Below are 27,945 nucleotides of genomic sequence, written 5' to 3'. Positions count from 1 at the left end.
TACTTCATGCTTTCTCAAAGTTGATTTTGCAAAAAACAATACATGTCTGCTTGCTAACTACTGTAAACACACTAACTGGAAAAGTTAATAGTTTAAATTAATGTACATGGCATTGCTACAAGAAAAGCTATGCTTTCACATACAATATTGGTCTTTTTTGCATGTGTTACACTTTAAGATACATCACACAAAAGTATCAGTAAAATTTTAAATAATGACATAAATTTCTGGCATTCTGGGCTCAAAATTCTTCTAAGTGGCTAGCCCTCAAAGTGTTAAGCTTTAAATGAGAGTCAAACACTCTCTGATTTCAGAAACTCGGAGCTCATTGTCACACGTTAATATGATTCATCTTGCATAAAATGAAATTTACTTTGTAAGTAATCCTTCTGAAACCATGGTTCGCAATATTTTCCCACGACCTGTTAGAGTTTGTTTCAACAGTGGTCACAGAACAGCAGAAAACAGGCATTAATACACTTGCACATCTAAGATGACCTAGGAAGCCCGTATGTTCATAATTATAAAGCATTAAGAGATCTTACAATATATCATAAACAAAACAGGATATCAGAGGATACTCCAAGAGCATCAGAATTTTGTAAACCATACTAAAATGCACAATTTGGCTTAAGGTGCACATTCGTATGTCAAGATTCACAAAGAAGTATGCCCCAACATAGTATTAAGCTTTTCAGTGCAGGTTTCGGGATGCATATTTTCTTAGAGTACCAGTACTGTAGTACCTCGTGTTTCATTCTTTATCATGGCATAAAGCCATACATGTCAGACGATGAAACTGTCCACTTGAAATTCAGCAAACAGTTGAAACTAGCCAATAGCCTGGAATGAAACACTTTGTTACAAATAAATTGACTGCCTCTGCGGAAAAGATTAATAAAAGCCAAATTTCTTTAGAAAATCATCAAAAATAACTTCACTGTTCTGCAAGGCGGTTACTGCTTGACTGCCAAAAATGTGGAAATAAAATAAAATCAGAAAATTGAAACTAATAACGTATTTTAGCCTTCCATAATTATGTCAATGTATTTTAATTCACTTGATAGCTTCCAGGCACAGAAATCAGCTTTGTTTTCATTTGATGTGAGAGCTATAAATGAAAACACAGGTCATGTGGAGACTGCCTCCTCTCCCCACTAGAACTCAGACTGCTCTGAACATGTATAAATCTGGCAGCTTGGGCGCACCAGAAAAATTTTTGCGGGTAGCATCTGGCTGCTTGTTGCTACTACTGATACAGCTAACAGCCACACTTCAAGTAGCCTGAAGCCAAGAAGTTACTGCTCATATGCGACTCAACTGAGCATGTGCATGAGCCTGCTTGCAACTGCTCGAATGGACCAATGTAAACAGTTGTAATATCATGCTCATAATAAGCTGTTTGTTGTTGTGAAGTACTGTATAGTCTTTGTCCTAAAGCATTTGAAACTTTTTGCTGATGGCATATACTTATGTGCGCACTGTGTTTTGTTGTTGTAAATGTTCCTTTGCAGTTTAAGTTTAATTTTTTTCCCCCTCTCGTTTATATTTTATTGCTGCAGTATTATTTCATAGTAGCGGGTTACAGTACAGTTCTCTGATAGGGTAACAGTTCTTACCAGTCAGAATTACAAAAATTTAAGTGGAAAAAAAAAAAGAAAAATTCCCAGAATTCTAAAAAGAATCCCAGTTTTCTCCCAGATGAAAAAGTTCCTGGGTTTTTCTCGGATTTCCTAGGGTGTATACACCCTGATACTGTTTACTTCAGTGATGGCAGCCTTGCACAATATAAAAACTTTAAGAACTTTTTTAATTTCTGCCATTGCAGAAAATCAAAGTGTGACTGCACTGGAGAATGGAATTTTTTTCATGTGAATCATGGCAAAAATGCATGTGATGGCACTAGTGGTACTATTAAACGTATAATAAAAAGAGCAAGTTCACAGCATCCAAGTGACAATCACATTTTAAGTCCAAAAGAACTGCTTACATTTGCCACAACACAAGTTCCAGGAATGCGAACTAAATCTTACCAGAGGACAAGAAAATTGACAAATTTGCTACAAAAACGATATGAGACTGGTTCTTCCATTCCTGGCATAAAAGTGTTTTTTTTTTTTTTTCCCAAATCAATGAATAAAAGCACATTGCTGATAAAAGAGCGTTTCATCATCTACAAAATTTATAAAAGTTCATTTTGGGTTTCAAGACATGGCCTTTGTCACTATTAAAGAAGAAATGTTTGTCAAAGTTATCTACAATAACTAACGGTGTCTTGGAAAACTTCTGGAGACCAGTGAAGATCAGAGAGGCAAATGTCGAATTCATGAAACTAAGTGGTTCTTCCTCAGTTTATTCGTGGCACTTCATGCTGCTGTTTGCTGGATTCCTTATAAAACATTAACATGTCTCTGACTCATCTTCTCACACACAAAGGTCACTTATATACTTTCGAATCAGACACAATATTCTCCATTGATAATTTGTTTAAAAGAATGAACATTTTTAGATCATTTGTTGACACTAGCTAAGAGTCTCAAAATGAAATAAATATATTTTCATATATGTTCTTTCAGTTTTAAATCATGAAACAGAAAAAACACCCCTCTCATTTTTTATGTTGGAAAGTATGATAACAGAATTTATGTGAAACTAAAATTAACATGGTGAAACTTGTGATTACTGACAGTAATTTGTGTCTTGTGTATTAGCCTGTGTTCCACCTTTAAGCTCTCAAGGTTTTCAAATCTCGCCTGGTGCAGTCCCCAACAATCAGTCTCTCCTTCTCATTCTGTCGGATAAGTATTCCCTGACCCGTGTTCTGGGTGACTTTTCTGAACTCTCCCATTTCCTACACCTCCACAATCTTTTTCCTTTAAACCTCTTCCGTCCCCTTCAATACTTTTGCCAGAAGGAGCCTCTAGCTCCAAAACCTTGCAAATTTCAGTACCTTTATGTGTGTGTTCTCCTGTCACCACTTGGTGAGTGGATTTTTTTACCCATCCATTCACGTTTCTTGCCACATCATGTCACAGTAAGAGTACAACATTTTGGAAAGGCTACCTTTCCATCTTCTGGCAATTATTGAGGCAAAAATGTGACGTCAAGTGGCATGAAAACCATTAAGATTTTATTGCATTGACATGCCTTGAAAGCCTTCACAGACAACTATTATGTCATATTATCTTCTGTTTATGTTCAATAAAATACCTCTTGGTGGATATACTACTATCCCAGGCTTATTTTCAGAGAAGGAAACCACATATGTTAATAACTCCTAGCTACAACAAACACAAATAATACACTTATCAAAAAAGGCTTTGCATCACCTCGGTTCTGAGAGTTCCAGAACCCGTACAGAAAACTGGAATAGAGATCAACATAAACAGCATTTCCGCCCCTTTACTGCTCATGAAAACCACACATTGCATGTTGTACCACCATACAGCAAGACCTTCAGATGTGGTGGTCCAGATTGCAGTACACACTGGTACGTGTAACACCCAGTAGCACGTCCTCTTGCATTGATGTATGCCTGTATTCGCCGTGGCATACTATCCACAAGTTCATCAAGGCACTGTTGGTCCAGACTGTCCCACTCCTCAACAGCGATTTGGTGTATCTCCCTCAGAGTGGTTGGTGGGTTATGTCGTCCATAAACAGCCCTTTTCAATCCATCCCAGGCACATATGATAGGGTTCATGTCTGGAGAACATGCTGGCCGCTCTAGTCCTGCAATTTTGTTATCCTGAAGGAGGTCATTCACAAGATTTGCGCAAGGGGGGGTGCGAATTGTCGTCCATGAAGACGAATGCCTCACCAATATGGTTGCACTATCAGTCGGAGGATTGCATTCATGTATCATACAGCTGTTATGGCGCATTCCAAGACCACCAGCGGCGTACGTCAACCCCACATAATGCCACTCCAAAACAGTATGGAACCTCCACCTTGCTGCACTAACTGGACAGTGTGTCTAAGGTGTTCAGCCTGACCAGATTGCCTCCAAACAAGTCTCCAATGATTGTCTGGTTGAAGGCAAATGCGACACTCATTGGTGAAGGGAATGTGATGCCAATCCAGCGTGGTCCATCCGGCATGTTGTTGGGCCTATCTGTACCGCGCTGCATGATGATGTGGTTGCAAAGATGGACCTCATCACGGACATTGGGAGTGAAGTTGTGCATCATGCAGCCTACTGCGCACAGTTTGAGTCATAACACAAGGTCCTGTGGCTGCACGAAAAGTATTGTTTAACATGGTGGCGTTGCTGTCAGGGTTCCTCCGAACCATAATCCATAGATAGTGGTCATCCACTGCAGTGGTAGCCCTTGGGCGGCCTGAGCGAGGCAGGTCATCGACAGCTCGTGTCTCTCTGTTATCTCCTCCATGTCTGAACAACATCACTCTGGTTCACTCCGAGATGCCTGGACACTTCCGTTGTTGAAAGCCCTTCCTGGCACAAAGTAACAATGCGGACACGATCGAACCGTGACATCGACCATTCAGGCATGGCTGAACTACAGACAACACATGCTGTGTACCTCCTTCCTGGTGGAATGACTAGAACTGATCGGCTGTCGGACCCCCTCCATCTAAAAGGCGCTGCTCATGCACGGTTGTTTACACCTTTGGGCGGGTTTAGTGACATCTCTGAACAGTCAAAGGGACTGCGACTGTAATACAATATCCACATCTATCTTCAGGGGTTCTGAGAAAAGGGGTTTTGCAAAAAATTTTTTTTGATATGTGTAAATAAGGACTGTCATTGTAGTACAATGACATGAAAAGTGCAGTAAAGGAAGACATTAACAATACTGTAATTAACTGGGATGGTCCTAAGATTACAATGAGAAACTAATATGGATACTTACAGTAATAAGACAGAACAGTGATTTAGTGTCATCTTCGGTGCAGGCGAGGATCTTCTGTTGCAATCGAACCATGGTTTCAGCAAGCACTTTTCGTACATTAGTTCCATCTGGCATTGTAACATAACCTTTATTACATTCTGCTGCCAGTTTAAAAGGTGAAGTTTTCAAGCAGCTATCAAATCTGGAAAATTCATGGACACATGTACGAAAATTTTATTGTTGTTACACCATAATAATTTTGTGTACAGAAAGTACTACTATTGTTAATAACAAAAAGACAGAATGGTTGGCCAGTACTTATCTCCACGAAATTAGTTCAGGGATAATATAAAGCCCAAAGTAATAAAGAGAAATTAGTACTGGAGAAGAAATGACAAATGGAATGAACAATGAAATTATGAAATCAGAAGAAAGGAACAGGGCTGAAACAGAAAAGGGGGGAGGGGAGAGTTGTTAATGCAGCTTAAATGGTGGAGAGTAATTTACCATCTACGGAGTTCAGTGATACTATAAGGGTCGTTCAGCAACTCACTGGCCAACTTGCCCCACCAAGCTATAATCTAAGACATGATTGGACAAATTAGTGGACATCCCTCCATGGTCATAAGGAGTTAGGTAATGTAGATCCAACCATCTAACTCTCAGGTGCTAACCAATCATGAAATATAAGGAGCTCCCTCAATGGTATTAGGACTAGCCGTGCTCTGACCAAAGCACAGCTACTGAGAAGGGATTACCGATGATGACCTATGTGACTGTACGACACTGGAACAAAATGGTGCACATTTTCCACAACTGCTTAAAAATAGAATTCATTGGTACCTAGAAAGACTTCGTAGATTCACCCCCTGCAGCAATTAGCTGGCTGGACTGAGCATTTGGGTAACCAGCTATGATGGGGTAAACTTAATTTTATGCACTTGTAAAATATAATTCTGTGAATTTTTTCTTTTTAAAATTCAGTCTTGATCGCACCACATATGCTACAAGAACACAGGTGACCAGTTTCGGTCATATCACATGACCATCATCAGACCCCTGGCATCCTTCGAAGATGGCACGTGAAGCTCACATGGTAGCACACATGGTGCGATCAAGACTGAATTTTAAAAAGAAAAATTTTAAAATTTTTTGATCGCTGTTACAAAAATATTTATTAAAATAATTCTGTGAGCCATATGCTAAATACATAAATAACTACCAGCAAACCATTTCACTACTAAGACATAATCTCTTGGATTTTCTAAGGACTTACTGGATAACCCTCTCGTTACTGTGTTGGAGGTTCCAAATAGTTGTCACAGGTATTCTGATCTGGGTACAGGGGATCCCAAAAGAGGATAGTAGTTCTGTAACAATAGCCATTCTTACATTTAAAGTGATGCATAGATCTCATGTTAGGTGAATAATGTGAGGCTTGACATGTTGCTCTGCCTCTGACGTTGAGGTACTGGTAATCAGTGGTGGGGCTGGAGTAAATGGTAATGGATGGAGGCCTGCAGGAGGTTTTAAAGTATCTATCTTTGTAATTGTAAATTATCATCTGGTACGGATAATGGCCTAGGACTATCACATGGTTTAACAAGGATCTCACCAAGGTTAGAGTGTAACAGTGTTGGGAGAATATCAGTGAAATATTATCTCGCAGTATACAGGTCAATACAGTCTTTTCCGACTGTAGCAAGAGTTGTAATAAGACTTTTATTACAATTGCAAAAGATGTCATTAGCCTACATAACTTACATAATTGTGACTGCAGAAAAAAAGAGGCCAAAAAACAAAGAGTACCACATGTACATGTTATCTCATTTCATGATTTGATCAGACGAAGATGTAGCCTTGGTGGAGAATATTTGAGGCCTAGTGGTACTGGGTGAAGAGTGGGATTGTTCTGATTTTTTTACTATATCTGCCATAATATGGGAAGAAGTGAATGCCAGATTTGAGATTTGATGAGGACAAGATCTGTTAATGCAGTGAGAAAGTGTAGGAGAGGTTACTGAGAAGGGGATATTCAATGTGAAAAAAATGGCAGCTGATGAAGTGGAATTATTGTTGCTTATTAGTTGGTTTTATATGGACTGAGATTTGCATACGAATCTCAGCTACATTTAAGTTATTACTAACAAAAGTGACTTTGGATTTGGAAAAGGACCAGATGAATTTGAATTGGGAAAAGCAGTTAAGCTGTTGCAGGAAGTGGAGGAGCTCTTTCTCATCATGCGTGCAGACCACAAACAAGTCACTGATAAATAGGCTCCATCAATGGGGTCCAGCTATTGGATGTTGAGGAACTTTTCTTCCCTGCAGCCCATGAAAAAGTTGACACAGGTCAGTACCATTACAGTTTCCAAAGCTACCCTTGTTGCCGTTGAAGGAAAAGTATTTGTGGGTAAAGATGAAGTTTGTTTTTTTCATACTAGCCAACTTCAGCATTTTAAAGCATTACAATTCAAAACCACAATACAGACAAATGAACTTAAGTGTGACCACATCAGAGTGGTATCTGCGGAAACAGTGTGGCATGTCAGTGCACAGGGATACCAAGGACATATTTTCTACTGACCTCCAGATTTACTATATTGTTTAATCCTCCTGAGGGAAAATGTGCCTCATTCATATATACAGATGTACGCTACTGAAAGTTTTTTTAACTGGTGTTCTATGGGTCAGGGAATAGAATATTAAGGTACTTTAATCAAAAGGAAGACAGAGTTTAACATCCAATCGACAGTGGGGTCATCAGAGACAGAACGCAAGCTCAGATTACAGGTGGATACAGAAAGAGATTGGATATACCCTTTCCAAAGGTACCATTCTGGCATTTGCCTGGAGTGTTTCAGGGAAGCACTAGTCCTCCCAAATGTGAGTACATTGTGCTAACCACTGCACCATCTCGCTCAGCTCCTTAATCATGTAGGTAGGTTAGAGAAATTGAAAAGAATAATGGAAAGGTTGAGAGTGAAAAACAGTGAAATGCAGTGGCATCTGAGTACAGGGTTATGAACAGAAAACGAAACAGAGGTGTGCTGCAGTAGGTCTAATAATGAACAAGAAAATAAGAATGCAGGTGAACTACAATGAACAGCATAGGGAAGGGATTACGACAGTGAAGAGCGATACAAAACCACAGCCTATCACAGTAATACAATTACCTATGCCTACCTGCTCTGCACAAGGTGAAAAGACTGAAAAAAACACATGATGATAAATTATGGAGCAAATTGTGGGGCACAACTTGGTAACTTTATAAATATTATTTTAATTCCAAAATACCAATGCCGTTAACTTACAGTTTAACTGGTGGTTCATCCCATTGTGGAAGAAGAGGTCTGCATCCAAGTATTCCATTTACAATGTGTAATGAGCACTGGAGTTCTTCCCTAAGAAATAACATATTTACAAATTTCAATGGAAATTCTGACTAATTTGACAAACATGACTGTAAAAAAATGACATCAATGTGAGAGAACTCAATATCATAATCTCATGGACGCAATTTATCTTCCACTGTTACAACCTATAAAAAACCTCCATTTCTGCAATGATAATACAAACATTAATTCGTATCATAAACATACTTCCTACATACCTTGTCATTTGTGATTTGTCATTGATGTAACTGCTAATACGTTCTAATTCCACAGGTAAATATCTGTTGACAATATCCTGAACATGTTTTATTTCCTCCTCATCTGGAACATGCCACTTCATTTGGAGATTATGGACATTGCCTGGTTTTCCCCAGTCCTAAAAGAACAGCAGCAATGGGTAAATGACAAGATAAGGCTTATATATATCTGTAATGTGCATTGCTTCTGCCATGCAGCTAAATTCAGTCATCTATACAATCAGATCAGATAATTTATAGGGGGTAGCCTATTTAATATTCTTGTAATTTTCTTTTGAATTTGTAACTATTCTTAATTTCATATATGTGAGGGGAGCTTTTTTACATGAGAGGAACTTCCTTAAGATCTTCAGCAATCTGACAAGGAGATAAAATATATGTGCAAAATATGTGGGTCTCATATTATTGTCACGTTAACAGTTCATCTTAAGTTTATTATTTTACAGCAAATACCATTAAGAGGTAAGTGCAGCAATAACTGAGTGTAAGCATTTCAGGATACTTGAAAACACACGATGATGATGATGATGATGTTTGGTTTGTGGGGCGCTCAACTGCGCGGTTATCAGCGCCCGTTGAAAACACACATGTAAGATATGTGGTGATAAACTTCACACAAAATTATGTTTATCTACGAATTCACAAAATTATGTTTATCTATGAATTCACAAAATTATGTTTATCTATGAATTCACAAAATTATGTTTATCTATGAATTCACTCCAATTTAGCTGGTTGTCCAGCATGACCCAAAAGAACTTTACACGTGGTAGTTATATTCTCTTATTCCAACTTTTATGATGTGGCTAAATGGCGTGAAAAACTTGGCGAATAACTGCAACTGACTTTGAAGTATTGGTAATTGTATTAACAAAGTACTCAAATGTTTATGCATTATTAAACTGGCCCTACATTTTTATTACACATTACACTGAAGCAAATAATTAGTGCAACTGATTAGTTTATTTCGTGTATGGCTCACAGATCTATGATTTAAACATACTTAATTTAGTTTAATACAAGACAAAACATGATAATATGGAACAGTAAAAGCATATCTATAAAGCTGGAGAACTGGCAGTAGCTAAAAAAGTTTAAGACAGACATTTTTGATCAAAGTTGGATATACAAAGACTCCAGCCAGGAGATGCATCTGCAAAGTCTGTGCAGGTAACCAAGAATTTTGTTTTTGGACAGTCATGCAAAATGTGGTCCAATACTTGTTCCAATGTTCCACAGTCTGTCGGTCATTCCCCATTTATGTAGTAGCGTTGGTTTTCTCAGGGCAAGGGCCGTTCTGACACAGCTGAAGGAGCTCAATATTTTATTTGGTTGGTTCACTCCTGGGGGTTGGATGATTGGATCTATTTTATCCATCTCCTCTTGACTACGGAAGGATGACCACTGGTTTCTCCATTCTTCACTTAGATCACAGCTTTCTAGGAAAAGATGGCCATTGTTTACCTGTACTGGTTCTCTTGATTTTAGACAACTGTATGGTAAGTCTCAAGATCTTTTGAGTTTAGTCCATTCATGTGTCACTGTTTGTTGTTGTCAGAGACTTGGGGCAGCAATATTGGCGAGTACTGTCAGAAATATTAGTGTTGATCTAAGAGTATGTGTCATTGTCATTTAGATGGATATGTATTTTGTTAACATGTAGCAACTTCTACCCCAAAAAGGAGAATAATATTCAATGACAGGATATTAAAGTGGTTGTACTGTAGTTCCTAAAGTGATTGTACTGTAGTTCTCAAGTTGTTTGTATTAGATCCCCATTTAGCAGCAGCAGTTTCATTAACATATCATTTACTGATTTTCACCTTTTGTCCTGTTAGTTCTATGTTATTTCTAAACGTCAGGAGTCTATCAAAAGTAACACCTAAATACCTGAGTTGTCAAATGTATTTTAATTTTTTTGTGAAAAATTACATTCAATTCTTTGTATGCCATTCAGTTGGTTAGGTGGAATGAGATGACTTCTGTTTCATTGGGGATCAGGCAAAGTCATCACTTTGTGTAATAATGGTCAACCTTTTCTTAATTTTTAGTAAGTGACAATTCACCTTATTTAAAAGAGGTGCTATCGTTAGGTCGTCAGCATAGCTCAACTGTACAGAATCAGTGCTGACTGTAGCTGGTGTACAAGTGAAATGAAAGTGGGTCTAAAACAGAGCCCTGTGGGAGGCTGTTCTTTATGGTATGGTATTTACTTGTAGTTGCCCCAACATTGACTTTAAAGGAGTACTTTTTGGGCATCTTTTGCATCATAATCTTTTGAGTATGGGACGGTTTCATTTAGCTCACCCATAAATACATCCAGCCATGTGGCGTCATACACTGCTGTGAGGTCAATAAATGGCACAAGTTTTTCTTTGGAAGTCTGCTTCTATAAATCATGATAGGGTGAGAACTTTCTCACAGCAGCTGCAATTTGCATGAAATCTTGCTCAATGTAAAGTGGTTATGGCACCAATTATTGGATATATTCTACTGTAACGAAGTCTTTCCAGCATCTTTTAACCCTCCAGTGGGTGTGCCGTTTCTCATAACACGAGTAGGCACGCAGCGCACTTTGTACACATGTGTAGAATAGCTTTCTTTATATTATCAAGGTAAGTCATGTACGATCAAAATCACATTTAATCTTAGTTTATTTAAACAATGAGAAAATAAACTTACATAATATGAGCTTAACCACTGTTTTATTCAACAATAAGAAAATAAATTTTCACTATAACACTCTGTTGTCAAGGCCAAATGTTACAGAGACAGTAATAACCCACTCAAAGCATTAAGCACAGCAGTTGCATCAGATCCCAGCCAGCTGCTTATTCGATCACTAATTAATTTATAGATAACTGCCTCAATGTGGGATTACGTTGCCAGTTGTAATCGGGGTAATTTTTTTTCACGGATTGTACATTTTTTCTCACCTAGCTCACTTTGTATTTTATATTACTGCTGCTCATTTGGACGTATGACAATACAATTTATCGCTGCCACCCAAACCAATAGTGAAGGAATGGGTATGGGTTTACAGCTGTGAAACAACAACGGAACCACACAAAATAAATTTTATTTTTGGTTGGTGCACATTATCCATAGGCGTGCCTGCTTCAGGGTTAACAGAAGCTTAGCAGCAAAACTGGACAACAGTGTGCTGAGTTGTCTTAAGGTTTTCTTGATTTGAGTATAGCAACAGTTTTTCCAGTTTTAAATTGCCAAGGGGTTTTTCCTCTGCCCAGTATTCGATTATGAAATTATAATAGGTATTGTCGCACCTTGCTTGCTAGTGTTTAATGAAAGTGAGAAATCCATCCAGTCCAGCAGCTTTCCTGTTTTTGAGGGATATAATGACTACGTTAAGTTTCTCCTCTGTGCTGGGTAGAGACAGATCGGGGTCTTCTATTTTCCTCTCTCTTGTCCCCAAGTTGTTTCTTTTGGGTAGAGACAGATCGGGGTCTTCTATTTTCCTCTCTCTTGTCCCCAAGTTGTTTCTTTATTTCCGATCATATCTATCTATTAGTTTGGACTCTTTTTCAAAAACTGTAAATGAATCAAATTCTCAGCTGTCGTTGATAATGAAATCCTCATACCTCAGAAAAGCTATGTGTAGTTTTCTCACTTGATATGGATGCCTAAAAGCATATGTGGTTCTTTTTTTTTCTCACATGAGTGCAGCACATAGGCCATTACTTCTCACTGGCTCATTAATGATTGAGATACGTTTTCTACCTAATAAAGAAAAAAAAACATTTTTGTTTTATTTTCGAGATATGATGTTTCCATTCTAAGCCGACACTATGTGACATTTGAATGTCATGCACAGTCACAGATTGCTCCACAAAATGTAACGAAAATTTGATCTTTATTCATGGCATACACGAAAAATATAAATTAAGTATCCTAACTCACAGAGCCTTGTGGAGGGCAAAAGGGCAAGAGGCAGACCTAGAAGAAAGTACATAAGCCAGATAATGCAGGACCTAGGATGCGGAAGTTTCACGGAATTGAAGAGGCTGGCCGACAATCGCACTGAATGGAGAGCTGCTGCAAATCAATCTTAGGATTGGCAACTTAAGAAGAAGAACTCACAGAATAAAATAGTTAGTTCTTTGTCAAACCCTGGAAGCAGTACATTAGCGACATTAAATAATGTTCCATCAATGAATATTTCCTATATCATCAAGCCGCTATTGTTTGAAACTGTATAAGACAAAGAAAAAAATTCCCAGATTTTTTCAAGTGAAAATACACATTTTCCCAAGTGAAAATACACATTTTCCCAAGTGAAAATACACTTTCCCTGCATTGGATGACACTGTACTTTCCCTCTGAACAATAAAGCTTATCATCCTTTGAATGGTAAAGGTTTTATACACTGGCGTAGAACTTCCCGGCACTTCAAGCTTGCCATTAAAGGTTTTTCTTTTATTTATGTATTCTTCCACTTATTGCACAAAGTTCGTTTTGGTTACATTCAGCTGTTTAGGCCTATTTTTTGATCATGCATATAGCAACAGTTTTTCCAATTTTAAATTGCCAAGGGGTTTTTCCTCTGCCCAGTATTCGATTGTGAAATTATAATAGGTATTGTCGCACCTTGCTTGCTAGTGTTTAATGAAAGTGAGAAATCCATCCAGTCCAGCAGTTATACCACAAATTTAAGTACATTTGGTAATAGTTTACTTACATATCAGTTCCCAAAACATATTTAGTGTCTTTGTGCATCTGTATTTAATATATTATTGTTATCACTTAGTAAATCTTAACTAATTTCCAAACTGCCATGGATACTAAGTGTGTGAGCTGCAGTAGGAAAGTTAGTTCAGGGGTTTTGTGCAGCTGTTGTGACAGGTGGTTTCATTGGGGGAAACTGCAGCGGCGTGGGAATTGGGGAAGCAAACAAGACTCTTCCATTCTTGTGAAGGGTTTGCTCAAGAGATAGGATTATAGCTGAACAGGAGGAGAAAATTAGAGCCCTTCAGGCTGGTTTGGACAGAGCGAGGGAGGAACTGAAGAGGTTAAGGGGGAGGAGGGTAAACAGTGGTGGGAAGTGGTAGCTGGGAACAAGGGCCACAGATAGAGGACAGTGTCTGACAGTTTCCCAATTGGCACAACCAATAGATTTGTCTTGCTACCACAGTTAAGTAAGGAAGTGGCTCCAGTAGAAGTAGAGGTAGTTAAGATGCAACAGAATCTCACTAGGAAACCAACTGTTTCAAAAAAAGTAGAAAGTAAGAGGAAAGTTCTGTTGCTAGGTAGCAGCGATGGAAGAAGTGTGAGCCAGATTTTGCAGGAAAAAGTAGGTGACAGTTACCAGGTCACAAACATTTTCAAGCCAAGTGCATGTCTTAGCCAGGTGGTAGAGGATATAGATAGCTAAGGTAGAATATTCAAAATTTCTAGGTGTACGCATTGATGAGGGGTTGAACTGGAAAAAACACACTGAGGACCTGCTGAAACGTTTGAGTTCAGCGACTTATGCTATTAGGGTCATTGCTAATTTTGGCGATATACATCTCAGTAAATTAGCTTACCACACCTACATTCATTTTCTGCTTTCATACGGCATCATATTTTGGGGTAAGTCGTCACTGAGTAAAAGAGTGTTCATTGCACAAAAGCGTGTAATCAGAATAATTGCTGGAGCTCATCCAAGATCATCCTGCACACAGTTATTTAAAGAGCTAGAGATCTTCATTGTAGCCTCACAATACACACACACACACACACACACACACACACACACACACACACAGATATATTAGGGGGAGAAAAGGACGGGTATACACTCGCATACACACACATATCCATCCACACATATACAGACACAAGCAGACATATTTAAAGACAAAGAGTTTGGGCAGAGATGTCAGTCGAGGCAGAAGTGCAGAGGCAAAGATGTTGTTGAATGACAGGTGATGTGACTTACCAAATGAAAGTGCTGGCAGGTCGACAGACACACAAACGAACACAAACATACACACAAAATTCAAGCTTTCGCAACAAACTGTTGCCTCATCAGGAAAGAGGGAAGGAGAGGGAAAGACGAAAGGATGTGGGTTTTAAGGGAGAGGGTAAGGAGTCATTCCAGTCCTGGGAGCGGAAAGACTTACCTTAGGGGGAAAAAAGGACGGGTATACACTCGCATACACACACACATCCATCCACACATATACAGACACAAGCAGACATATTTAAAGACAAAGAGTTTGGGCAGAGATGTCAGTCGAGGCAGAAGTGCAGAGGCAAAGATGTTGTTGAATGACAGGTGAGGTATGAGTGGCGGCAACTTGAAATTAACGGAGATTGAGGCCTGGTGGATAACGGGAAGAGAGGATATATTGAAGAGCAAGTTCCCATCTCCGGAGTTCGGGTAGGTTGGTGTTAGTAGGAAGTATCCAGATAACCCGGATGGTGTAACACTGTGCCAAGATGTGCTGGTCGTGCACCAAGGCATGTTTAGCCACAGGGTGATCCTCATTACCAACAAACACTGTCTGCCTGTGTCCATTCATGCGAATGGACAGTTTGTTGCTGGTCATTCCCACATAGAATGCATCACAGTGTAGGCAGGTCAGTTGGTAGATCACGTGGGTGCTTTCATACGTGGCTCTGCCTTTGATTGTGTACACCATCCGGGTTACAGGACTGGAGTAGGTGGAGGTGGGAGGGTGCATGGGGCAGGTATTACACCGGGGGCGGTTACAAGGGTAGGAGCCAGAGGGTAGGGAAGGTGGTTTGGGGATTTCATAGGGATGAACTAAGAGGTTACGAAGGTTAGGTGGACGGCGGAAAGACACTCTTGGTGGAGTGGGGAGGATTTCATGAAGGATGGATCTCATTTCAGGGCAGGATTTGAGGAAGTCGTATCCCTGCTGGAGAGACACATTCAGAATCTGATCTAGTCCCGGAAAGTGTCCTGTCACAAGTGGGGCACTTTTGTGGTTCTTCTGTGGGAGGTTCTGGTTTTGAGAGGATGAGGAAGTGGCTCTGGTTATTTGCTTCTGTACCAGGTCGGGAGGGTAGTTGCGGGATGCGAAAGCTGTTGTCAGGTTGTTGGTGTAATGCTTCATGTATTCTGGACTGGAGCAGATTCGTTTGCCACGAAGACCTAGGCTGTAGGGAAGGCACCGTTTGATGTGGAACGAGTGGCCACTGCTGAAGCCCAGGCTATCCGTGATCTGAAGGCTGACCGGTCCATCGTCATTCTTCCGGCGGACAAGGGTTCCACGACCGTGGTACTTGATCGTCGGGAGTATGTGGCTGAGGGACTGCGTCAGCTTTCAGACAACACCACATACAAAGTTTGCCAAGGTAATCCCATTCCTGATGTCCAGGCAGAGCTTCAAGGAATCCTCAGAACCTTAGGCCCCCTACAAAGCCTTTCACCTGACTCCATCAACCTCCTGACCCCACCGACACTCAAAACCCCTACCTTCTACCTTCTTCCTAAAATTCACAAACCCAATCATCCTGGCCGCCCCATTGTAGCTGGTTACCAAGCCCCCACAGAACGTATCTCTGCTTACGTAGATCAACACCTTCAACCCATTACATGCAGTCTCCCATCCTTCATCAAAGACACCAACCACTTTCTCGAACGCCTGGAATCCTTACCCAATCCGTTAGTCCCAGAAACCATTCTTGTAGCCATTGATGCCACTTCCATATACACAAAAATCCCGCACGTCCAGGGCCTCGCTGCGATGGAGCACTTCCTTTCACGCCGATCACCTGCCACCCTACCTAAAACCTCTTTCCTCATTACCTTAGCCAGCTTCATCCTGACCCACAACTTCTTCACTTTTGGAAACCAGACATACCAACAATTAAAGGGAACAGCCATGGGTACCAGGATGGCCCCCTCGTACGCCAACCTATTCATGGGTCGCTTAGAGGAAGCCTTCTTGGTTACCCAGGCCTGCCAACCCAAAGTTTGGTACAGATTTATTGATGACATCTTCATGATCTGGACTCACAGTGAAGAACAACTCCAGAATTTCCTCTCCAACCTCAACTCCTTTGGTTCCATCAGATTCACCTGGTCCTACTCCAAATCCCATGCCACTTTCCTTGATGTTGACCTTCACCTGTCCAATGGCCAGCTTCACACGTCCGTCCACATCAAACCCACCAACAAGCAACAGTACCTCCAATACGACAGCTGCCAATCCATTCCACATCAAACGGTCCCTTCCCTACAGCCTAGGTCTTCGTGGCAAACGAATCTGCTCCAGTCCAGAATACATGAAGCATTACACCAACAACCTCACAACAGCTTTCGCATCCCGCAACTACCCTCCCGACCTGGTACAGAAGCAAATAACCAGAGCCACTTCCTCATCCTCTCAAACCCAGAACCTCCCACAGAAGAACCACAAAAGTGCCCCACTTGTGACAGGATACTTTCCGGGACTGGATCAGATTCTGAATGTGGCTCTCCAGCAGGGATACGACTTCCTCAAATCCTGCCCTGAAATGAGATCCATCCTTCATGAAATCCTCCCCACTCCACCAAGAGTGTCTTTCCGCCGTCCACCTAACCTTCGTAACCTCTTAGTTCATCCCTATGAAATCCCCAAACCACCTTCCCTACCCTCTGGCTCCTACCCTTGTAACCGCCCCCGGTGTAATACCTGCCCCATGCACCCTCCCACCACCACCTATTCCAGTCCTGTAACCCGGAAGGTGTACACGATCAAAGGCAGAGCCACGTGTGAAAGCACCCACGTGATTTACCAACTGACCTGCCTACACTGTGAAGCGTTCTATGTGGGAATGACCAGCAACAAACTGTCCATTCGCATGAATGGACACAGGCAGACAGTGTTTGTTGGTAATGAGGATCACCCTGTGGCTAAACATGCCTTGGTGCACGACCAGCACATCTTGGCGCAGTGTTACACCGTCCGGGTTATCTGGATACTTCCTACTAACACCAAACTACCCGACTCCGGAGATGGGAACTTGCTCTTCAATATATCCTCTCCTCCCGTTATCCACCAGGCCTCAATCTCCGCTAATTTCAAGTTGCCGCCACTCATACCTCACCTGTCATTCAACAACATCTTTGCCTCTGCACTTCTGCCTCGACTGACATCTCTGCCCAAACTCTTTGTCTTTAAATATGTCTGCTTGTGTCTGTATATGTGTGGATGGATATGTGTGTGTATGCGAGTGTATACCCGTCCTTTTTTCCCCCCTAAGGTAAGTCTTTCCGCTCCCGGGAGTGGAATGACTCCTTACCCTCTCCCTTAAAACCCACATCCTTTCGTCTTTCCCTCTCCTTCCCTCTTTCCTGATGAGGCAACAGTTTGTTGCGAAAGCTTGAATTTTGTGTGTATGTTTGTGTTCGTTTGTGTGTCTGTCGACCTGCCAGCACTTTCATTTGGATGGATATGTGTGTGCGAGTGTGTACCCGTCCTTTTTTCCCCCTAAGGTAAGTCTTTCCGCTCCCGGGACTGGAATGACTCCTTACCCTCTCCCTTAAAACCCACATCCTTTCGTCTTTCCCTCTCCTTCCCTCTTTCCTGATGAGGCAACAGTTTGTTGCGAAAGCTTGAATTTTCTGTGTATGTTTGTGTTCGTTTGTGTGTCTGTCGACCTGCCAGCACTTTGATTTGGTAAGTCACATCATCTTTGTTTTTATATATATATATATATATATATATATATATATATATATATATATATATATATATATATATATATATATATATATAGTTATAATAGAAGGAAACGTTCCACGAAGGAAAAATATACCTAAAAACAAAGATGATGTGACTTACCAAATCAAAGTGCTGGCAGGTCGACAGACACACAAACGAACACAAACATACACAGAAAATTCAAGCTTTCGCAACAAACTGTTGCCTCATCAGGAAAGAGGGAAGGAGAGGGAAAGACGAAAGGATGTGGGTTTTAAGGGAGAGGGTAAGGAGTCATTCCAGTCCCGGGAGCGGAAAGACTTACCTTAGGGGGAAAAAAGGACGGGTACACACTCGCACACACATATCCATCCACACATATACAGGCACAAGCAGACATATTTCAGGTGAAGGATTAGGTGGGTGAGGGCAATGGATTGTTCAGTTTGGAACTGGTATAGGGACTGATGGAAAGAAGGGTTGCAGCCAGAGATGGGAACTTTAAGTGTGAGGCCTTTGGGGTTAATGCCAAATGTCAGACAAGCCTGAGAAAATAGAATATGTGAGCGTAATCTGGCTAGGGTGAAGGCATGTTTGCGGAGGGAATGTAAATAAAACTTAATGGGGTCGTTGTGGGGGTGTTGTGAGGGTGACATGGTATTAGAAGGTGGAAAGTTTAACATGAGGTTGAAATGAAAAAGAAAGATAGAAATATATGGGGAGAGAGAAAGGTGAACTAGAAAGCAATTGGAGATCTGCTATGAAAAAAGGCGAAAAAGTGTTGGTTAAGTTGATCTTGTATTGAACTTGGGTTGGTAGACAGCGATGTGCAAAAAGGTTAGGTGGTTGTGTTGCCGCTAAATCACGTTAAAGGACGGAGAACTTCGGGAAAATTTCGAGAAAATTTCGAAAAAACGTATTAAAGGAGTGGTGTTGTGGTGAAAGATTACGAAAATGGGGCTAACAATTGTAGAAAAAATGACGTTAAAACCTGTGGGGAGCGGCTAAAATGATCAGTGATGTGCGAAAAACGGAAGTGGAAATAAAGTTAAAGTTATTAGAACTAGCCGAAATGGTTGTTAAATACGTGAAAGCAGCTGTTATTGAACTAGAAACGGTGGATTTTATAGCAGCGGTAGTGTTGAAAGCGGAAAATAAAATCTTTTGGTTCTGGTTGGGAAGTGGGTTACGTATTGTTGAGCATATTTATGGCGGGATAAAATTGTATAGTAGATTACGGTAAAAGGGGAAGGTGAATACAAAGTGAAACTACTGGTAAAAACAGAAAGAGAAAATAAAGAGAAAAAAGAGAAATAAGACGACAGGAAAGTTTTCGAAATGCAAAGGCGACAATAACAAACGTAATTGTTGGGTTCAAATTAATGATATGGTTATAATAGAAGGAAACATTCCACGAAGGAAAAATATATCTAAAAACAAAGATGATGTGACTTACCAAATCAAAGTGCTGGCAGGTCGATAGACACACAAACGAACACAAACATACTCACAAAATTCAAGCTTTCGCAACAAACTGTTGCCTCATCAGGAAAGAGGGAAGGAGAGGGAAAGACGAAAGGATGTGGGTTTTAAGGGAGAGGGTAAGGAGTCATTCCAGTCCCGGGAGCGGAAAGACTTACCTTAGGGGGAAAAAAGGACGGGTATACACTCGCACACACACACATATCCATCCACACATATACAGACACCAAGACAAAAGAAAGATGATGAGACTTACCAAACAAAAGCGCTGGCAGGTCGATAGACACACAAACAAACACAAACATACACACAAAATTCTAGCTTTCGCAACCAACGGTTGCCTCGTCAGGAAAGAGGGAAGGAGAAGGAAAGACAAAAGGATATGGGTTTTAAGGGAGAGGGTAAGGAGTCATTCCAATCCCGGGAGCGGAAAGACTTACCTTAGGGGGAAAAAAGGACAGGTATACACTCGCACACACACACACATATCCATCCGCATATACACAGACACAAGCAGACATTTGTAAAGGCAAAGAGTTTGGGCAGAGATGTCAGTCGGGACAGAAGTACAGAGGCAAAGATGATGTTGAAAGACAGGTGAGGTATAAGCGGCGGCAGATTGAAATTAGAAATTAGCGGAGATTGAGGCCTGGCGGATAGCGAGAAGAGAGGATATGCTGAAGGGCAAGTTCCCATCTCCGGAGTTCTGACAGGTTGGTGTTAGTGGGAAGTATCCAGATAACCCGGACGGTGTAACACTGTGCCAAGATGTGCTGGCCGTGCACCAAGGCATGTTTAGCCACAGGGTGATCCTCATTACCAACAAACACTGTCTGCCTGTGTCCATTCATGCGAATGGACAGTTTGTTGCTGGTCATTCCCACATAGAACGCTTCACAGTGTAGGCAGGTCAGTTGGTAAATCACGTGGGTGCTTTCACACGTGGCTCTGCCTTTGATCGTGTACACCTTCCGGGTTACAGGACTGGAATAGGTGGTGGTGGGAGGGTGCATGGGACAGGTTTTACACCGGGGGCGGTTACAGGGGTAGGAGCCAGAGGGTAGGGAAGGTGGTTTGGGGATTTCATAGGGATGAACTAAGAGGTTACAAAGGTTAGGTGGCCGCGGAAAGACACTCTTGGTGGAGTGGGGAGGATTTCATGAAGGATGGATCTCATTAAGTTTTATTTACATTCCCTCCGCAAACATGCCTTCGCCCTAGCCAGATTACACTCCCATATTTTATTTTCTCAGGCTTGTCTGACATTTGGCATCACCCCCAAAGGCCTCACACTTAAAGTTCCCATCTCTGGCTGCAACCCTTCTTTCCATCAGTCCCTATACCAGTTCCAAACCGAACAATCCATTGCCCTCACCCACCTAATCCTTCACCTACACATCCACTCAGCCAATCAACACACCCATCAACTCCTGTCCCTAATAAAAGTCCTCAATCTTTCCTCTCCCACATCCACACCGGTTGTTCAGAGCATCCTCCTACAGGCCAACCGCAAATTAGAACAGCATGCCACCCTCCACCTTAAAAAACTATCCAATCTCCTGGTTTCCCACCTCCGGAAAGGCAACTCACTCACCCTTCACAACCTTTCCAGCAAACCTCAACCTCCTCTCATTGCACACAAACCCAGTCTCTCCCATCTGCTCAATCTCCCACTTCCAGCTCCACTCCCTCCAAAACCTCAAAATTCCAATCAACACAATCTGGAACCACAATACCCCAATTCAGTAGTTAACCTCTCCTCCAAACCTCTCTCCCAATCCGAAACCTCTGTCTTATCCAAAGGCCTCACCTTCAGCCCCACTCCCAGATTTAACCAAACAGCCCTTGTCAAAGATTTACTGTCCTACACCCGTACTCTCTGCTGGAAATATCACTTTGCCACGAAGAAAAATGATCCTAATCCTACTCCTAATGATCCAACTCCCCAAGATACTATCCAAATTGAACCATGCCTGGAACAGTTCCGTCCTCCGTCACAGCGGGACCCACCTCCTCTTCCTCAAAATCACCCTCTCCTAACCTTCCAGGAATTTCTGACTTCCAGCCTTGCCTCTCAATCCTTCTTAAAAAACCTTAATCCTACTCCCAACATCACCACTGCTGAAGCCCAGGCTATCCGTGATCTGAAGGCTGACCAATCCATCGTCATTCTTCCGGCGGACAAGGGTTCCACGACTGTGGTACTTGATCGTCGGGAGTATGTGGCTGAGGGACTGCGTCAGCTTTCAGACAACACTACTTACAAAGTTTGCCATGGTAATCCCATTCCTGATGTCCAGGCGGAGCTTCAAGGAATCCTCAGAACCTTAGGCCCCCTACAAAACCTTTCACCTGACTCCCATCAACCTCCTGACCCCACCAACACCCCGCACCCCTACCTTCTACCTTCTTCCCAAAATTCACAAACCCAATCATCCTGGCCGTCCCATTGTAGCTGGTTACCAAGCCCCCACAGAACGCATCTCTGCCTACGTAGATCAACACCTTCAACCCATTACATGCAGTCTCCCATCCTTCATCAAAGACACCAACCACTTTCTCGAACGCCTGGAATCCCTACCTAGTCTGTTAGCCCCGGAAACCATCCTTGTAACCATTGATGCCACTTCCTTATACACAAATATTCCGCATGTCCAGGGCCTCGCTGCGATGGAGCACTTCCTTTCACGCCAATCACCTGCTGCCCTACCTAAAACCTCTTTCCTCATTACCTTAGCCAGCTTCATCCTGACCCACAACTTCTTCACTTTTGAAGGCCAGACATACCAACAATTAAAGGGAACAGCCATGGGTACCAGGATGGCCCCCTCGTACGCCAACCTATTCATGGGTCGCTTAGAGGAAGCCTTCTTGGTTACCCAGGCCTGCCAACCCAAAGTTTGGTACAGATTTATTGATGACATTTTCATGATCTGGACTCACAGTGAAGAACAACTCCAGAATTTCCTCTCCAACCTCAACTCCTTTGGTTCCATCAGATTCACCTGGTCCTACTCTAAATCCCATGCCACTTTCCTTGACGTTGACCTCCACCTGTCCAATGGCCAGCTTCACACGTCCGTGCACATCAAACCCACCAACAAGCAACAGTACCTCCATTATGACAGCTGCCACCCATTCCACATCAAACGGTCTCTTCCCTACAGCCTAGGTCTTCGTGGCAAACGAATCTGCTCCAGTCCGGAATCCTTGAACCATTACACCAACAACCTGAAAACAGCTTTTGCATCCCGTAACTACCCTCCCGACCTGGTACAGAAGCAAATAACCAGAGCCACTTCCTCATCTCCTCAAACCCGGAACCCTCCACAGAAGAACCACAAAAGTGCCCCACTTGTGACAGGATACTTTCCGGGACTGGATCAGATTCTGAATGTGGCTCTCCAGCAGGGATACGACTTCCTCAAATCCTGCCCTGAAATGAGATCCATCCTTCATGAAATCCTCCCCACTCCACCAAGAGTGTCTTTCCGCCGGCCACCTAACCTTCGTAACCTCTTAGTTCATCCCTATGAAATCCCCAAACCACCTTCCCTACCCTCTGGCTCCTAGCCCTGTAACCACCCCCGGTGTAAAACCTGTCCCATGCACCCTCCCACCACCACCTTTCCAGTCCTGTAACCCGGAAGGTGTACACGATCAAAGGCAGAGCCACGTGTGAAAGCACCCACGTGTGTCTATGTGGGAATGACCAGCAACAAACTGTCCATTCGCATGAATGGACACAGGCAGACAGTGTTTGTTGGTAATGAGGATCACCCTGTGGCTAAACATGCCTTGGTGCACGGCCAGCACATCTTGGCACAGTGTTACACCGTCCGGGTTATCTGGATACTTCCCACTAACACCAACCTGTCAGAACTCCGGAGATGGGAACTTGCCCTTCAGCATATCCTCTCTTCTCGCTATCTGCCAGGCCTCAATCTCCGCTAATTTCTAATTTCAATCTGCCGCCGCTCATACCTCACCTGTCTTTCAACATCATCTTTGCCTCTGTACTTCCGTCCCGACTGACATCTCTGCCCAAACTCTTTGCCTTTACAAATGTCTGCTTGTGTCTGTGTATATGCGGATGGATATGTGTGTGTGTGCGAGTGTATACCTGTCCTTTTTTCCCCCTAAGGTAAGTCTTTCCGCTCCCGGGATTGGAATGACTCCTTACCCTCTCCCTTAAAACCCATATCCTTTTGTCTTTCCTTCTCCTTCCCTCTTTCCTGACGAGGCAACCATTGGTTGCGAAAGCTAGAATTTTGTGTGTATGTTTGTGTGTCTATCGACCTGCCAGCTCTTTTGTTTGGTAAGTCTCATCATCTTTCTTTTTAAATATATTTTTCCCACGTGGAATGTTTCCCTCTATTATATATATATATATATGTCTTTAAATATGTCTGCTTGTGTCTGTATATGTGTGGATGGATATGTGTGTGTGTGTGTGCGCGCGAGTGTACACCCGTCCTTTTTTCCCCCTAAGGTAAGTCTTTCCGCTCCCGGGAGTGGAATGACTCCTTACCCTCTCCCTTAAAACCCACATCCTTTCGTCTTTCCCTCTCCTTCCCTCTTTCCTGATGAGGCAACAGTTTGTTGCGAAAGCTTGAATTTTGTGTGTATGTTTGTGTTCGTTTGTGTGTCTGTCGACCTGCCAGCACTTTCATTTGGTAAGTCACATCATCTTTGTTTTTAGGTGTATATATATATATATATATAATAGAGGGAAACATTCCACGTGGGAAAAATATATTTAAAAAGAAAGATGATGAGACTTACCCAACAAAAGCGCTGGCAGGTCAATAGACACACAAATAAACACAAACATACACACAAAACTCTAGCTTTCGCAACCAACGGTTGCCTCGTCACGAAAGAGGGAAGGAGAAGGAAAGACAAAAGGATATGGGTTTTAAGGGAGAGGGTAAGGAGTCATTCCAATCCCGGGAGCGGAAAGACTTACCTTAGGGGGAAAAAAGGACAGGTATACACTCGCACACACACACATATCCATCCATACATACATTTATTAAAAATGTCTGCTTGTGTCTTGTATGTATGGATGGATATGTGTGTGTGTGCGAGTGTATACCTGTCCTTTTTTCCCCCTAAGGTAAGTCTTTCCGCTCCCGGGATTGGAATGACTCCTTACCCTCTCCCTTAAAACCCATATCCTTTTGTCTTTCCTTCTCCTTCCCTCTTTCGTGACGAGGCAACCGTTGGTTGCGAAAGCTAGAGTTTTGTGTGTATGTTTGTGTTTATTTGTGTGTCTATTGACCTGCCAGCGCTTTTGTTGGGTAAGTCTCATCATCTTTCTTTTTAAATATATATATATATATATATATATATATATATATATATATATATATAGTTATAATAGAAGGAAACATTCCATGAAGGAAAAATATACCTAAATACAAAGATGATGTGACTTACCAAATGAAAGTGCTGGCAGGTCGACAGACACACAAACGAAGACAAACATACACACAAAATTCTAGCTTTCGCAACCAACGGTTGCCTCGTCAGGAAAGAGGGAAGGAGAGGGAAAGACGAAAGGATTTGGGTTTTAAGGGAGAGGGTAAGGAGTCATTCCAGTCCCGGGAGCGGAAAGACTTACCTTATGGGGAAAAAAGGACGGGTATACACTCGCACACACACACATATCCATCCACACATATACAGACACAAGCAGACATATTTAAAGACCAAAGAAATACTACAGGCAGTTTTAGAAGAGCAAGCTGCTTCCACCTACCATATACAACCTGTAGCATATTAAAGCACTGCTTGTACATATTATTGCTTAAGCTCCATTCACTGAAAAGCCACAAAACGTGCAGAAACTATCTACAAGAAGAAGTAAATAAAGTGTACAGTATTGAACAGCATGTTCAACACACATTAATGCCTATTATGAAACTCAAAGAAACTGCAAAACAATGCAGAGTGGAGAATCATTTCTCAGTTAGTACACTAATGCAATGGTTTTCTTCTTATCAAAGTGAACAGTGTATGTTCACAGATAAATGGAAGCATGTTACATGAACTCCTTCTCGCCCTCAAGATAAACAAATGAAGTTCTGATATATATATATATATATATATATATATATATCACTACTCAAGGTTAAATCTAACTTTGGCTCAGAAGAGGGTAAATTATGCTGCCACAAAAGTCTTTAGTCACTTACCTAACAGCATCAATAGTCTGACAGATAGCCATATAGGATTTAAAAGGAAATTAAAAGAATGGCAACTCCTTCTACTCATTAGATGAATTTTTGGATATAGTAAGTGGGTAATTCCCCCCCCCCCCCCCTCTCTCTCACACACACACACACACACACACACACACACACACACACACACACACACTCACTCACTCACAAAATATTAAGTGTCATGTAATATTTTGTGTAATGTAATATCTTGTATAGACACCTTTTATTAACCTGGCATGTTCCACATCACTACGAAGTGTTGTATTCATGATCTATGGAACAAGTACTAATCTAATCTAATCTAATCTAATCTGAACTCGGCAAAAAAATAATGCATTTTGGAAAGATTTTTGATGTGCAGCAACATGTACGCTGCGTATTTTACTTATGAAATTATGAATACGAATTCCACTAAACACAGCACGTTATTTTCTGAAGCTCTGAAATTGAGATTGTGATGCACTTTTGTCAGCCAATCATAGCTCATGTCATGTTATGTCACCAGCAAATAACAGCAAATATTCAGAGTGTAGCAGATTTAGCACAAACACACAAAAAAGAAAAGTTTGTAGTTTAAATTAATATACGTATACTATAGTTGCAAGAAAATCTAAGCTTTAAATGTCTGGTCTTCTGGGCCAGAAATTTTTCTATGTGGCCAGTCTTCAAAGTAATAAGTTCTGAATGAGAGTCAAACATTGAATTAAGAAATTCATCACACATTCTCACAGCTAACGTAGTTCATCCTGTGTAGAAAGAAATTTACTTTCAAAGTAACTATTCTCAAACCACCGTTCACAAGATTTTCCTGCGACCTATTAGAAATAGGTTCATTTGAACAGTTGCCAGAGAGTGGCAGAAGACAGGCACTACTGCACACGTGCAACCTCAATGACATAGGAAGCCCATGCTTAGTGTTTGCTCAGCTCATACGCCTTTCATCTTTATTTCTGGTTGGAATTTCATGTGCAGTGGGGCATCACATGACCATGTACAGCAGGGTAGCATGTTGTGCGGAGGGGACGCACAGAGTTATTGTACTTAGGGCAATTATTTTTTCATATCCTATCCAGATAAGAAAGGCAAAATTAGAGAGCAGTCTTTGGCACAATATTCATTTCAAAACTAGACTCTACACCTTAAAATACTCTAATGTTTTGCGATGTTGTGACAACAACATAGATATTTATTTATTTATTTATTTAATTTGTACTCTGCAATACTGTTATATAGTATTTCCAGCAAAGTTTACATCCACACAGCACTGCAAAATGTTGGTAATAAGAAATACAAATATCCTGCGAAAATAAAAAATAACAATAAAAAACAGTTGTTCATATATACTAAAACTAACGACAATAAGCTTTTCATAAATTTTTCAAACTGTATAAAAATTAACGAAGTTACTCGTGAAGGTAAGAAACTGTTAACTGGCAGTTTACATTCTACTCCAGGAGTAAACAAAGTCTTGTGGGGAATTACAATGACAAAAAATTGTGGGCTGCCAGTTTATAATTTAGTGAAGAACGGCTTTCTGTAAACAACACAAATTAAGAAATAGCATCCAATTTAAAGGAGGCTACAGACAAGTGTTGAAACATGTCTTGTGATAGAAAAACACTGTGTTTCACAGTAGGTAGATGTGTAAAATTCTGCTAAAGCTTTTCAAGGTGGTTTTTGGAGATCCAATTTTCTTGGAATACCGTTACTGTATCATCTCATGTTTGCTTCTTTATTATGGCATAATGTCATACATGCCAGAAGCTGAAATACAGCAACAGTTGAAACTAGATAATAGTGTGGAATGAAACACTTTATTTCAAATGAGCTGACTGCCTCTGCAGAAAATATTAATGAAAGCCAAATTTCTTTAGCACACTGACAACTGCAATGTGATTAGTGCTTGATTGGCAATAATGTGGAAATAAAATAATATCAGAAAACTGAAACTAATATCAAATTTTACTTCTCTGAAATTGTGCAAATGTATTTTAATTTAATACCTCTCAGCCACATACATTCATTCTGTTTTCATTTGACGTGAGAGTTGTAAACGAATGGAGAACAAAAAA

The 27,945-nt window shown here is 41.3% G+C and overlaps 1 protein-coding gene across 1 annotated transcript in view; it reads right to left on the bottom strand.

The window, feature by feature from the left end:
* Nucleotides 1–27,945, bottom strand: part of LOC126187752 (proteasome activator complex subunit 4-like) — a 255,098-nt gene that overhangs the window by 135,927 nt on the left and 91,226 nt on the right. Inside the window, exons 14-16 of the mRNA XM_049929005.1 lie at nt 8,467–8,624; nt 8,168–8,257; nt 4,875–5,055 (exon numbers count right to left, since the gene is read on the bottom strand). Coding sequence (XP_049784962.1) covers nt 4,875–5,055; nt 8,168–8,257; nt 8,467–8,624 — 429 coding nt within the window. The remainder of the gene's footprint in view (nt 1–4,874; nt 5,056–8,167; nt 8,258–8,466; nt 8,625–27,945) is intronic.

The sequence above is a fragment of the Schistocerca cancellata genome, chromosome 5, assembly GCF_023864275.1.
Source record: "Schistocerca cancellata isolate TAMUIC-IGC-003103 chromosome 5, iqSchCanc2.1, whole genome shotgun sequence".
In the NCBI taxonomy this organism is placed as follows: Eukaryota; Metazoa; Arthropoda; class Insecta; order Orthoptera; family Acrididae; genus Schistocerca; species Schistocerca cancellata.
This window is presented reverse-complemented; position numbering and strand designations above follow the sequence as displayed.